General features: G+C 39.2%; 1 protein-coding gene across 1 annotated transcript in view; it reads right to left on the reverse strand.

Moving 5' to 3' along the window:
* Positions 1–12,486, reverse strand: part of IL6ST (interleukin 6 cytokine family signal transducer) — a 32,596-nt gene extending 20,110 nt beyond the window's left edge. Inside the window, exons 1-6 of the mRNA XM_002187165.6 lie at positions 12,357–12,486; positions 5,291–5,371; positions 4,419–4,730; positions 2,492–2,624; positions 1,059–1,219; positions 577–728 (exon numbers count right to left, since the gene is read on the reverse strand). Coding sequence (XP_002187201.5) covers positions 577–728; positions 1,059–1,219; positions 2,492–2,624; positions 4,419–4,730; positions 5,291–5,366 — 834 coding nt within the window. The 5' untranslated portion in view covers positions 5,367–5,371; positions 12,357–12,486. The remainder of the gene's footprint in view (positions 1–576; positions 729–1,058; positions 1,220–2,491; positions 2,625–4,418; positions 4,731–5,290; positions 5,372–12,356) is intronic.
* Between the last annotated feature and the right edge of the window lie 2,484 nt (positions 12,487–14,970).

Raw genomic sequence — 14,970 nt, forward strand, 5'->3', positions numbered from 1 at the left:
GTCCTGCTGGCCACACTATTGCTGATCCAGGCCAGAATGCTACTGGACTTTTTGGCCACCTGGGAACATATTGGCTCATATTCAGCTGCCATCACCAGCACTGCCAGGTCCTCTTCCACTGGGCAGCTTTCAAGCCACTCTGCCCCAGCCTGTGGGCCCTGCCTGGACCTTTTGCAGCCCAGCTGGAGGTAGAGTAAGTTCTAAAAAGCATTCCAGCATGATACAGTATTTACCCAATCTTTGAATGACATTTAGATCACTCATTTTGCACATGCATGGGAAAATGGAAATCTATTAATGTTCCATACATTGTGCAAAATTAAATTTAAAATAAACATACTGCACTGTGACAGGGAGGACAGCAGAAAAGTCCATGAAGATATGAAAAGGTCACCATACTCAGACTGTGCCAAACAATACTTAGATCACAGCCTCCATGAACAGGCCAGATAAACTTCCTTGGGTGGCCATGTAAGACATAATGAAATGAAACTGAATACCCTGAAGTGCAACAGGGGGAACTCCATTTTCACAGATGGCTGGAATACAGCAGAATCATGGCAATGGTAGTATTACCTCCATCCAGTTTGTCTCGCCAACAATTCTGTAGCGAATATTGAATTTCAGCATCATCACAGCATCTGAAATCCAATTCACCCAGCAAAGCTGCAGAACAGTAGGCAGTACTCCTGAGCTGACTGATACATTCTGTGGAGACAGTGGTTTAACTAAAAGAGAAGAAGTTAAAGTTAACTCCACAGCTGTACTTTACCATGCCCTTAGAAGCTATATTGCAGCACTACCATTAAAGTCTTTCAGGACCTGAAATGGCTGCTACTTTACACTATCTTCTGAATAAGACTACTCAACACAAACTTGCTATCTGAATTGTGATATCTCTCACCATCCCTACCTTTGCCCAGCACAACTCAAGCTCTAGTCAACTACACTTATATAGTGATCATGCTTATAGTGAAGAAACATTAATGTATCAATTCAGCAATACACACAGAAACAGCAGTAACATTCTATTAAAGCTTTGAAGGGCATATAGTTACCGATGTCAATGGGATCAACAACAAGAGGATCAGATTCAGCCTTCCCTAGTGCATTTGTTGCTTCCACCCAGATCTCCGTATTAACAAAGAACTGAATATCAGTAATGGTGCAAGAATTGTTTACATCTTTTGGTATACAGTCAGGAAAGATTTCTTCTGGCCTAAATAAGAGAAAAAAAACCAAGATGCAAAGCAGTAAGTTTGGTTTCCTTTAGAGAATATTTTCAAGTAGATCAGAGTGAGCAATCAGTTTATCTTGTATGTTTCCCCTCTGCCTTAATTTTGTAAGCAGGGTGAGGGGAAGAAAAAGTGGGAATGGCTTGTTCAGCCTCAAATGCATGATTGCATTGGAATTGAAACCAAACCAAAATCTCCTGACTTCCAGTCACGTATCTTCAAAAGCACAAGCTAGCGCACTGTAAATAAATTTGTATAAAAACCTGACTTGTCTTAAAAAAAAAAAGAACAAGAACTGATATGATTAATCAAAAGCAATATGGCCAATAAGCAGAATGCATTAGAAAATGTAATCAGTGCTACTTGCATACCTTTCAAGAGTACAGAGTTAGAGGAGCAATACAATTTCTGTTCACCATCTTCTGCTATACTAACACTACATAGTTCTGGGGGCATCAGGAAATTTGCAAAGCATTAACATTTTCTATCTATGCATACTTTTGATAACACCTGTTATCAAAACACTTCAGCAGAACAGGGCAGCTGGAAAGCCGTTGGCAATCATTCCTGTTTCCAGAGCAATGCAACAATTCTGTTCACTCCATTTTAAACTGAGAGGGCATCTCAAAAACTCCATTTTAAGAGAGGCCATCTAAAGACTTTGGAAAGTAACTTAATTTGCTTTTACAGGAGAAATACTTTCCTGAAGCTTTCATGTTAGGATTAACTCAGAATAGTGTTTGTCCACAGTTCCTATGAAGTGCAGATGAATAACTTCACAAAACTCAGGCATTTTATGTTTGTTTCTCTACTTAGAATCATAGAATGATTCAGATTGAAACAGACCTTTAAAAGTCACATATTTTGATCCTCCTGCAATATGCAGAGATATCTGCTTGTGTAGAATGGGATAGAACTGTCAACCCAGAAAAGTTAAGAGTTTGGGTACAGCTTCCTGTTATGAAATGTATTGTACTGAAGCCACACTAATCATATATTTGAAGAATAGAAAAATATGAGATTACTGTTACTCCCAAAGAAAGTTCAGCAACAAAATTTCACATCTGACTTAGAATTACTTAAATGCCAGCTTCTTAAACTCTTCCCTTCCCCCTCATACCAGACAGACAGCAAAGTTTCAGAAAACTGGACTTACATTAAGAACTCTCCCAAAGAATCAGGAATTTCTAGGACTGTTGGTTTAACATCAAAATATTCTTCAGAATTATTTAGATATTCTGTAGAGCGCTACTTACCAGCTGTGTCTCAACCTGAACTGAGTATCCAGGAATGTATGCCTTCCAGGGTTCCAGGTACAATTCATAACATATGTGAGTACTGATTCCTGATGCACAATGCAACTTAAGTTCTTGGGCTTCTCTGGAGCCACTGTACAGAAAGAGTTAGCAACAATTAATCTATGCACACATTTCAATCCAGCAAGACTCCTTTTAAGTGTCCCACTAGAGTGATTTCTCTGAATATTAGAAGTATTTAATTAATTTTTCTCTAAAGGATGTGGCAAAAAATGCTGGATACCATCCTGCAATCAAAGTAAAAAAGCTTAAATAGCTGCTTTGACAAACAGTAGGCTGTATAAGGATTAAGTACCCGCTAGTAAGGAACAGACTTTTCATTCTGAGGCACAAAACCTTGTATTAACCATCTCTTGTCTAAATATATTTTAATTCACACAGAAGAAAAATAAATCAATAGCCACTATTGAATTGACACATAGTGACTTTGCCAGTAACCTGAGCTCTGTAAGAAATTTTATAGGTCTGCTCTCCTTCAGCTGAGGTATGGAAGAAGCCTGAGCTGCAAACCCATTCAAGAAAGCTTAGGGATCCTCACCCATGCACTGTAGTGTGTAAGGAACTTCTTCAGAATGCAGCAAAACTGTTTTCTTTCCCTCTAAAACTCAAATTATACATACGAGTTTGTTTTTATATCCTATATTATCACTGTTTACAATAATATAATGTACTTCGAGAATTTTATTTGCTTGCAAGCAGGGTGCTAGTTTTAATAGAACAACCTTATGAACCTTATTGCTTTCTTCCTGAATAATTCTTCTTAAACCTGTTGCTAGTCTTATTATTTAGTTTTCTTTAATTGACAGTACCAAATTACAATAGCTTTAAATACAAAAGGATCTCAAGACTTGTAACATAAATTACAAATGTGGAATGTCATCTATTGTCATTACATTTATAATCCTAGAGTAATTTTTCTGTCCTCACCTTTCCATGTATTTTACCTTTTAAAAATATTTATTTTATCTTTTCTGGTAGAATATTTACTCCTCAGAAATTGAAATGTAAAGCATGACTTTCTTGTGATAGCACTTTGTAAGTCATGCTAGAAGCATATAAATTTAAATTGTGAACTCAAGCAGGCCTTTTGCATGCAGATCATTCACAACTGCAGTACCGTTTGCCATCACTAGGAGACAACACAGTTCATCAGCCAGATCGTACGATATTCAGGACACTACAAAACTTGGCCTACTAGCAGGACATCAAGTAATTAAGAAGTAGCATTTATTCATGTGACTTTCTCAAGACAGTCTTGTCTAAAAGCACTTGGTCTGAACCATGCAAGTGCTATCATTCTAGAATAAATGAAGTTTATAAGTAGTTAAAAGTATTTTCTTTGGTATAGAGGTAAAGGAATTCAAATAGTATGTTCCATCCTTATGGCAATTCAGGTTAGCTTTAGTGATACAGATGGACTAATTGTTTCTCAGTCCATTAATGAAGAAAACATTATTTTCAAAATGTTAGTATGAAACCAGGACATGTCACCTAAAAGTATTTCCTCCAACTCTGATACAGAATCAAGAAGTAAGGAAAAGTTAATTTCCGACTTCCTGTTTCAGTTAATAAATCCACATCTTTATTCTGTAATTCAAATCTGCCACTTGTTATTGTTCCATTTTTTCCTATTTCAACATTGAAATACTCCAGAGTATTTTCTACTTTTTAGAAAACTTTCTTCAGTGCATATTGAGCAGCTGTGGAGCAGCATGTAATTTGACAATATTATTACTCAACTATCCAGGAACTGAGGGAATAAAAATTAAGTCCCTAAAGATATGAACACTTTCTATTTTTTACATTTTCCCATTTCTCAGAAGCAATTTTCTTAAGACCAGAATAAAACTTAAAAAATGGTACTCACAGCCTACTGTAACCGTAATTCCATAAATGTTCTGTTCAATCTGCCCATCTGCTAAAATGTTGCATGTCAGAGGAGTAGCCAGTGAAGAAGTGTCATTGAATGTGACACTGGAAACAGTTCTGTTTATTTCACGATACTGTTCTTTAGGTACTAGTTTATTTTTAATCTTCCAGATAATCTGACTGGCATAGATATTGCCAAAGTCAAGACAACTCTCATTCAGAATGCATAATGCTGTGAAATTGGAACCAAGGGCCAGTACAGGTGACTCCGGGATGATGTGACCACATGACTGCACTAATCCACCTGAAGCTAAAAAGAAAACAAATTCCACATTTATTAAGAACTACACAACATTCCCTAACCAGTACTGCTGATATATCACTAGTGCAATGTTAAAAACTCTACATGTGTCTAAGCAGCAAGTTAAGTAGTTACCTGACAATAATAAAACTGAAATGCGTTAGTAGACCACAGTGAAAATTTAAGGGCAAAAACCAACATAGTGTTCTTTAGGCTTTGCAAAAGCATTTCACAAAGCTAGGAAAGCTCTACTAATAAATAGAGGAACATAAGAGACAGGAGAGTTAAGGGGTGCATGTTTATATCTTTTGAAGGAGGAAGTTGTTATACTTGAGGTTACTCTTTTGATAAAAAGTTATTTTCTATTAATAAAGTTACCACAGGAAAGCTGGGTAAGTGTGCACCTGTGCTGTGGTGAACTAGCGTTAGAAGACTAAGTGTGTCTATCCTAACACACCTTACTTTCTGTCCCCATCCAACAAGTACCTAGACAAAAAGCAAGCAGGTGCTTCAAACATTCAATGTAATTAGTTCTATATCCTCTTGTATTTCAGATACAGAACCCTTACCGTCAGGAGAACAAATATTCAACACCAGATAGAAGCCACAGGCCACCCAGTTCCACCTAGAAAACATGCTGCACATAATTTCTGTAAAAAGAGAAAGATACATATTTTAAACTTTAAACTATTACTCTTTACTTTAGATGAATGTCAAAATCAGATTTGTATTTGCTCTAAGATGATTTCTCACATATACACATTTATATTTCTGGAAGTGTATCTTCTCATGTTAGAATGGGAAAATTGTTTCCATTTTCCTCACTGCTAAAACAAGTTCAAATGTTTACTTAAAAAAACTGAGGCTGTCTAAAGCTGATTTAATTACAAGTTTAAGACATGTATCAACTTTAGGTTTTCACCCTGTATATGAAAACAAACTTCACTGGCAACTCTGCAGGAGGTTCAGTTAGAATATAGGATGTAACAGTGTGGTTCAGGTTTTAAAATATAACCCTATGAATTTGATTATGGTTTTCATACTTATCTAATTTTCAAGGGCACTGATACAAAATCTTCAGTCAAGGTTCAGAACAACTCACCACAAAACCACGTGTCTCTTTCACAATAGTGACTTAAAATATACTCGAGAATTACAAAGCACAATGCTTCCATATCAAGAACAGCTGTCTACTATAGAAAAAGCACTAATTAATTCTTCAAAACTTTACAAGGGAGCTTGCAATTCCCCAGAAGCTAGAGTATATTATATAACACTGTATTTATTTCTGTATTGCAACAGAGCCCACTCATTCTCAAGTTTCAACATTTCTAGAAGACACTTCAGAGATACTGAAGCATACACACAATAGCTTCCACCCCCATTGTTACAAAGCCACTAAGTGTGTTCTGGTGTTCTCAGCTTACAGTTTTAAAGCAGCTCTAAACTACCAAAAGCAAGTGACCACTCTCTACTAAGCATATGAGCTATATTGCTTTTAGCTACATTTATGCATCTTTACAGAAACGTGTAGATTGGCTTAGTGAAATAAGGCATTTAGTTCACAAACCGATTTCTAGAAGCAGACTTCATACTATTCTTACACCTAGAAAGTAAACATAGGCTCTTTAGGTCTACTAAGATTTGAGGTGAGATGGCCTACAGTCACATTGTTTCTGAAGCTTTATTTTCCACTAACCTGACACAACTTCTCTGGAAACTCAATATTCTGAGCTTTACCCCATAAAAGGAAACTCGCTAAACATTTAAACAGAATTCCACAGTATTCCCTTGACAGGGAAATTAATAAGCTACACTTACTATTATCAGAAGAAACTGCAATTTATGAAAGCAAACATCCCTTTGCTTTGATGGCATGTAATTACTTCATAATAGTGACAGGCACAATGTATTTCACATATATATAAGTAAAACTAGACACACATTTAAGCATGGATCACCCCCAAGCCAGAACCTCATTCCTTACACATCAACACAACTAAGACATTTTATTTTACAAATCAAGATAAACATTGTAATGTAAAGAAAATCTCTATTCACAGGAACAACTAAATGAAAGTAGATCTCAAACATTTATAGCAGTCTTTGTAGGGTTTGCCAACCTAGATGTCTTTCAGCTAGAACTAAAATAAAAGTGATCAGAATGACCCAGCAGTATCTTTATTTGCTTCTATACTTGTGAGCTCATTACTCAAAGCCCACCAAAATTTCCTATATAGAAACTTTATACTATAAACATTGCTGATTGAAAATTTTGACAAATATTTTAACAAACATTTGTTTGTCACTGGAAGTTTGTTAGTTCATTTTTTGACTAAATAACAAGTTGTTTGTCATTAGATTGTAGCTATATGGCATTGAGAACCAAAAAGCTATAAATTTTTTCTATGTTCTAATTAAGTACTCTCACTGGGTTGGATAGAAGAGCCACTATACTGCTTTAAATGCAATGTATATTTGGATATTTATTACATTAGTACAGTGAAATAATTATATCAATTGATTCTTGCTTATTTTGGAAGTAAAGTGTCCAAAACCTGAAAAAGAAGTTTTCTAATAACACACAAATTTCTGCAATTCTTAAAAAACTCAACTAGTTTAACAAATTTTTATAAATTTGTATGGTGAATACAACCAAATTCTAAACAGCATTCTCTTTTAGTTTAAATCACCAAATAAAACCAGTGCATAGGGATTTACTTTAATGACCAAACTTGTGCTAACACTTACCAAAATATTGTTTGTTAACCAAAGCCTATTGAACTCTAATATAGATAGACATTATGATCTGTTATTTCAAGCAAGATTAATTTATATTATTTAATCAGAACAATTTGAGTTACAGAAATATGAAATTCATCAGAAGCCTGAGAGCAACTACAAGCTAGGTGGAAAGAAGTAGGAGCTCTCCGCTTCACTGCTAATTGCCAAAAGCTGCAAAACAACAGCAGAAGCACCTTCCACACTGAAGGGGAAAGAATGAAATAGATGTATAAAGGAAAGTTTTTAGAATGTTGTTTAATTTCTCTCCCACTTGCCATCATGATATCTTAGAGTAATGGCAGGGTCACCTAAGCTATTACATCATTAAAAAGTTACTAGTTTTCTTTTGGGTCATTATTTATGAAATCCAAACAATATTTCCACAAAACTATTCACTGATTTTCATACCAGCAGTTATAAAGTATGGCTCAGGTTATTAAAAACACACTGCAAAGAAACTGAAAGAATAAATAAAAATCAATAACCAGCTTAATAAGTAAACAGTAATACATAATTATCACATTTTGTCCTAAAGTATGAATTTTTTCACTGGGAATTAAAATTAAATGACTATATTTTCATATAAATGCCATTTCTATATTAAACTGTCCTCCAGACTTGAAAACAACATTTCAGTTGTTCCAAGCAGATTCATTCACATGTAAGAGACTGAAGTTCAAATCTCTATTACTTTGCACTTTGGAAGTTTAGCAATTGTTTTGAGGGAGCAGATAAGCCCTCCACAAATCATACTACCCGATTCCACTGCAGTCAGCTCCTGAAAGGCAAGAGAATGGAGCTTCATGCTCCATCACCTGCAAAAAAGAGTTAAGTGTAAAGACACCCACCTCCAGTACGGGAACGAAGCAGTTGAAACAATTGTGTCAAAGCCATGTCACAATTCAGCATGTATTTGCTTTAGGCTATTCTGATGTATGTTACTTAGCCCCACCCCCACCGCTGATCAATGCGGTTTGAAGAAGACTGAAACAACACACCTCTAAACCCACAAAGGGGCTATTACAATCTCTTCTAATGCGTGCTATTTTAAAAAACATTAGTGTCTCTGGCTTTTACAAGACTGATTCTTAATTGTTGTTTTCCCCTTAGTTCTAGGGGAAATATCCAGAATTGTACTAGACACTTCCATCCATCCTGCCTACATGAACACCATAAAGGAAGAGAAAAACCCAAAATAAATGGTGGGACTTAAAACTAACAAAACAAGGAGCCATACTTCATATCAGAATGAGGAAAATATTTCTATGCAAACTGATGTTTTCTTATCTGAGTGTGTAAAAATGCTCCGGCGAAGACAATGCAGAAATCCTGCATACAAGCTACACCAAACCTTAAAAGATAGTGCCATCATTCAGCAGTAATGCTAAACACTAATTGTTCACCATTCACAATTTTAAGTCAGACCAAGCTAGTTAGTCTAGACAACAGAAAACTCAATAATTTCTTTCAGTTACTATGCACAGCTTAACCCAAGTTTTATGTTCTACTGATTGGTACAGTGTATATATATATATATATATATATATATATATATATATATATATGTATCTATCTATCTAAGATGAAAGCTGAACCCAATGCTGAATGAACACTGAAAGAGCTGGTCAGTTCAGATGCTTTCTATTAAAAACAAACAAACCCAAACAAAACTTCTGGGGAATTGCAAAGAGACAAACTAACATTTTATACTATGCAGTTGTTGTGGATCACTAAGTGAAGAGGCAAGGGAGACAGAAACTGACTTTAGAAGTCTGACAGGTTGTTCTCATGGTTTAGTGGCAAAAGATCACTACTCAGTAAAACCAACATGGTCAATTTAGAATGCTGCTGGTAACAGTCCTTAACTCACAGAAAACAATTAGGTTGAAGAGGAAAAAAAACTGTTAAAATGCTCTGATTATTTCTGTGAAGACAGACTTAAAACACATGCCATGAGATTATCCCATTTTATCTCCAAATCAAATGGGATTTCTATTATTCTTCACATCCTGAAGCCATTTTGTAAGGAAAGTATAAGCCTTTATACCTGATCCATAAATTGATGCTTCATGTAGTGTCCCTGAAAAGCTAATAACCCTAAAATCAAACCTTATTTGTACAAAGTAGCAAGCATTGAGTTTTAAGATAAACCTGTGACCAATAGCTTGTGAAAAAGTATCAGGCTTTCACACAAATCAAATACTTGTTTTGAGCAAGAAAGATATCTTAAAAATTAATCTTATTTCACAAATCTTGAGATTTGCCCCGAAATGAACACAGGAATATGTCATTATATAATGGGTTATCTCTCCATTTCAGAGAAGTCTCAATTCCTGTCCAAGTGACATACAAATCACAATGTCAGTTTAAGAAACTATAGCTAAAATAACATATAGTTGCCAGCAAAGCCATCTTGGAAGTCAGGAAGTATAGATAACACCACAACCACCACAGGAAGGTGTTCAGTCTATTAAGGCTCATTATCACATCAATCACAAGAGACCAAAGGCTGCGGGGAAAATGGATTTCCAGAAATTCCTCAAAAGAAACTGAAGACCTATATTCACAGCTTCAAGAAGTAATCTGTCACTAGGAATCCACATAGCTCAGGCAGACACAACCAGGGATGCTTCATGAAGCAGCTGCTGCTTGAGGTTTTATAACAAGCCAGACTGTATTTAAAGCTACCTAAAAGCTGTAACTATCCTCAAGGAATTTTGATTACCCAAACCGTAACTGCTTTCTAATTAAGTGTATTTAATCTCTAAGCTTCCTTCCTTCCTCCAACCTTACTTCCTTCTTGGAAATATTTATGAGACTCAAAAAACACCAGACACCTCTAAGAGAAGCACTTGAAAATATCATGCAATGTTATATGAACAAAAATACATTTTTTTTAAATCTCTATGTACAAATGACATCCTTATCCCTTTCACCATCTAAGCACGTAACTTCTCTACTGTACTTATCTCTCTGCTTCTAGAAGGAGGCTTATCCTCTCACTTTTAGTAGAGCCATCAGAACAAAAAGTGAAAAAAAGCAAACTAAAACAGGTACAAAGTTTAAAATTACTGAAATACCTAATTAGAGGCACAAAATATTTGCCTGCCATAATTGAGCTCTTTCTGGTACCTTCTTAAAACTGTAAATCATTTTGTCTGGAATACTTCAGAATTATCTCAAAGTCAGCAAGTAATTTTGGTTCAAAAATCAAATTAATTTATACAAAGTAATGTCTTAGCATTCAGTGTTCTTAGTTTGAAATCTAACCTTCCAGACTGATCACAAGCAGTGCTGCTTCTCTAATCTAGACAGTTCTTGCTAATACAAGAATAATTGCTTAAAAAATAGCCAAAAAGGTTATTTAATTTCATATAACTGTGCTAATGCTAATCCTCCAGACAAGCAGCATGGGAACAGTATCTCCATTTGGTGTACTTGCTTACAGATGTGCATCTCTATCTTTCTCCTCCGCCAGAAATATTTATCTATTGCCTTTACTTGAAGCACAACATTTCCAGACAAATAAACAACATCCAAATAATTACTTTGAATGCTCAACTTCTAGGAAGCAATCTCAAATTTTTACCATCCACACTTAAATTCTTCTTTTGCTACACCAACATATAGATAAATCTGTTCAGAAGTTACATGCTTTGAACAGTATATTCTACATGCCTCTGAAAGTAACAGCACATAGGAAGCACAAATGTTATATTTCTATAGAAAAGAGGTTGTAAGAAAAAAGACCTAAACTCCTGACAGTATCCAACTTCTTGGGAAGGTTGTGGATTCCCTTTCCCCCTTTGCCCCTCAGTGACAGAACAGATCAATAACGACAGAACTATAATCCCAGACACAGTTCTACTACCTGATGCGTAGAACTATTTCTTCAGAATGCCTCAGCAGTAACAAACAGTCACCACCAGCTGGCAAACCCCTAGTCAGCCTAAAACAAGCATGAAAACTGAGACTGGGAATTATTCCCCTCAATCCTGCCAAAACACTTGGCAGCCTGCTTTCCTTTGTGCCTCAGTTTCATCATCCGAGAGATGAAAATAACGATGCCGATTTTTTTAAAGGAAAGCATCAGAGCCCCACTACAGGGGATGACTGGCGCTCAGGACCACATGGGAAGTAACCAGACGGCTACCCACACTTCCCTAATTCCTCAGAGAATCCGCTCCAGCACTTGGACCAGCAATTACACAAAGTGTGTGTAACTTTCAGGGCAGCAGTTTTCTACCATCTACAGGCAACAAGAGCAGACCACTTGAGGCGACGGCAACAAAACGCAAATCTCTTCATCAAGGAAATGCGTGTCGGTGGCACATCCACGCTTATGTGACAATCGAAAACGCCGAAAGACGCGAGTCCCGCGAGGGTCGCGACACCTTTGCAAACTCGGAGGGCCGGCACTCCCCACCAGCGCTCTGGGGAAGAGGCAGATAACCTTCAGCCTGACCCTCCGCACCAGGCCGGGGGCAGGGCTGCGGATGGGCCCGGCGGAGCGGCCCCGCGGGCGGCTCGGCACCCCAGGCCCCCGGGCGAGGCCATGTTGCGCTCTGAGCGTCACCGCCGGGCAGCTCCGCCGGCGCCGGCGAGGGGCGGCTGGACGAGACGAGACCAGACACCGCCGCGGGGCACGGCGGGCGATCGGTCCGGGAACCGAGTGGCGCAAGACTGCTGTTCACCCGCCCGCCGTGGCCCATCTCCCGGGCAGCCCTGAGCGAACGCCCCGGTGCCCCCGCCCGCGGCGCACGGCCCGGAGAGAAAGGACGCCCCTCAGGGAGCGGACGCCGGGGCGGTGGAAGGGAAAGGAAAGGGAGTCCCGCACACCTCAGCTCTTACCCGGCAGCGCCGCCGCCCGCGCTCCGCCGCCCCCGCCCCTAAATAGCGGCACAGCCGCTTCGCGCCATCGGGCCGCCGTCCCGCACGCGCGTCCCCGCGCCCGGTCACGCTCCCGCCCCGCCCCAGCCCCTGCGCGCCCTTCCCTCCTCCTCCACCCACGCCGCCATTGGCCCGCGGGGCCAGTGACGTCATCACAGGGGCGGGGCTTCCCGTAACGCGGCGGCCGGTGCCAGGATCCCGGGGGCGCGGGGGGCGGCTCGGGGCGGGAGCGGCGGCGGGGCCTGGGGCAGGTGGGGCCCCTGTCCCGCACCGCTCCGTCCCGTTCGCCCGCTGTGCCCCACGCCCCGCAGGGTTCTCCCGTCAACGTGTGCTCTAGCTCTGGGCGGCAGCCGCGGGACGCCCGCCTGAGGCCGGCCGGACCCTACCCGGGCCGGGCCTCTGGAAGCTTCTCCTGGCCCTTAGCGGCCGGGCCTGCGCGAGCGGCGCGGCGGGGGTGTTGTCCTGAGCAGGCCTGAGGAGCCAGCGGCCTTCCCGGCGTTTCGCAAGACTCCCTTGGGAGTACGGGCGGCTGGAGAATGCTCTGTCAACAGCTGCCGTGCGAGCAAAGCGCTGCGATCCAGAGCAGTCTCGATGTTTCAGTTCCTGAAAATCGGTCAGGATTCCAGTCCCTGAAAAAGGTGTTTGTGAAAGGCAAGGTTGCTAAGGAGTGGTCCTTAATATAGATCGTTAATACAATCATGACCCACCTTATCCTTGGACATTTCTTTGTTCAGCAACTGAAAAATTGCTTTCGTAAATCAGACAGAATAATATGCTCTAAAATGCTTTCTTCATTCCAGATTAATTTCCCCCCCCCCCCAGTTCCCGAGTAAGAAAGAACACATTTCAGTGCCACACCACAACCTTGGTGCCAGGAGTGTCAAGGAAGGCTCTTCCTAGTGAGGAAAATACCAGACATCACTGATGCATGCCTGTGTTTCTTCCTGCCTTATGCTTTAGGGTTTTGCCCCTTTAGTTCTTAAATCATATTTGGGCTCAAGTAGGGTAAGAGGTATATTACAGTGCTAATTACATCTTTAGATGAGTGGGCAGATTGGCTAGATAAAAAAGCTATCTTGTTCAATACCCTGTTTCAGGTACTGACATAAGCTGCTAATAAGACAAGATTTGGAATTTTGGAAAGAGATAGTGGAACACAGTCTATTTCTCGTGGATTTAGTACCAGTCTGTGATTATGCTTGGTGTACTGTCTCAGATGGCTTAATATCCAACAAAAACGTTGCTAATTCTGAAAATGTTGTATTTTTTTTATGTAACAGAGTAAAGCTGAATGGACACTTTTAAATAGTCATTTAGTTGCTTTGCTTTCCTAACAACAATATTGTCTGTATTTACATAATGTCTGATAGCTATTTATCTAGGTTGCAGATTAAATTAATTACTTTATGTACTTGTTTGCAGCTGTTGCTGTCTAGTAACTTTAGATACTGCTGTTTTCTCCCATTGGTGGTCTCTGCACTCAATAAACTCAGTCCTTTCCATTTCCTCCTACAGGACCTTTGGTGTTCAAACCCTTTCTAAGGTGTTCAAATACCTTTCTAAGGTATGAGGGCAAATGGCATCTGCAGAATAAGTTTCACAATTTTTTCAGTACAACAAAACCATTGCAGTTGGTCACTTATGCTTTCTGACTAGATAATGGTTAGTATGTTTGTGTTTACATTGATTCTGGGTTACAGTTTGAGACTCTACAAGTACAGTTTGATTGTATAATTGGTAAATTTCAGTGTAAATGATATACCTGCTTCAGCATCCTCAAAAAGTTGGTGTTGGGCAACAAAACTTTAAATGGAACCAGGCTCTAGCTAGAAGGACTGAAAAAGTAGTGCCTTTTCTCTTGTTTTAGCATGTCTTCTGTCTCTTGTAAGATTACTTGAGTTCTGCTGCTAAATACTCATTACAGAAGTAGCCTCTTCACTCTCCTCCCTCCCCCAGCCAACAGAAAGCCTCTTATGACACTCTTATTCTGAAATCCTATAGCCTGAAGCGATTCCTGGTATATTGCCAGAACTTGTAGAGCAACCTTCCATCTCCCTTCAAAACCAGTCCTGTGACAGGCTTCACTTACATATGACATGCATTGTAACTCTTCAAATAAGCAAGAGATTATGTATTTCACAGACTTTCTATGGACTCAGTGTAAAACTATGTCTATGTACACATATCTGATGTTGTTTCAAAAACTGAAATTATTTGCTTGCAACATTAATTAATTTTTCTGTATTGGCACAAAGTACCATTTATTCATTAGCAATTTAGTTGTCAAAAATCTGATTGTTGTTAGAGACCAGCCACTTTCTGGTACAAGCAGGTAAATTTACAACTGCCACTGGATAGAATCAGGACATTTGGGATCCCTAGTAAAGAAGAGAATTAAGCCATTCAAGCACGTTGTGGAGTGCCTTTTCTGCACATGGATGATTTCCTGGAATGACTCTTTAGTTTGATTTACTGCTTCACAGTCTTCCCTACCTGTTATATGGCTTTATACTCTACTGTGTATACAGTAGAGTACTGGTATATAGGTAATAAAACCACCAGTTATTTAAACTTT

This window comes from Taeniopygia guttata, chromosome Z, assembly GCF_048771995.1.
Source record: "Taeniopygia guttata chromosome Z, bTaeGut7.mat, whole genome shotgun sequence".
NCBI classification, from domain to species: Eukaryota; Metazoa; Chordata; class Aves; order Passeriformes; family Estrildidae; genus Taeniopygia; species Taeniopygia guttata.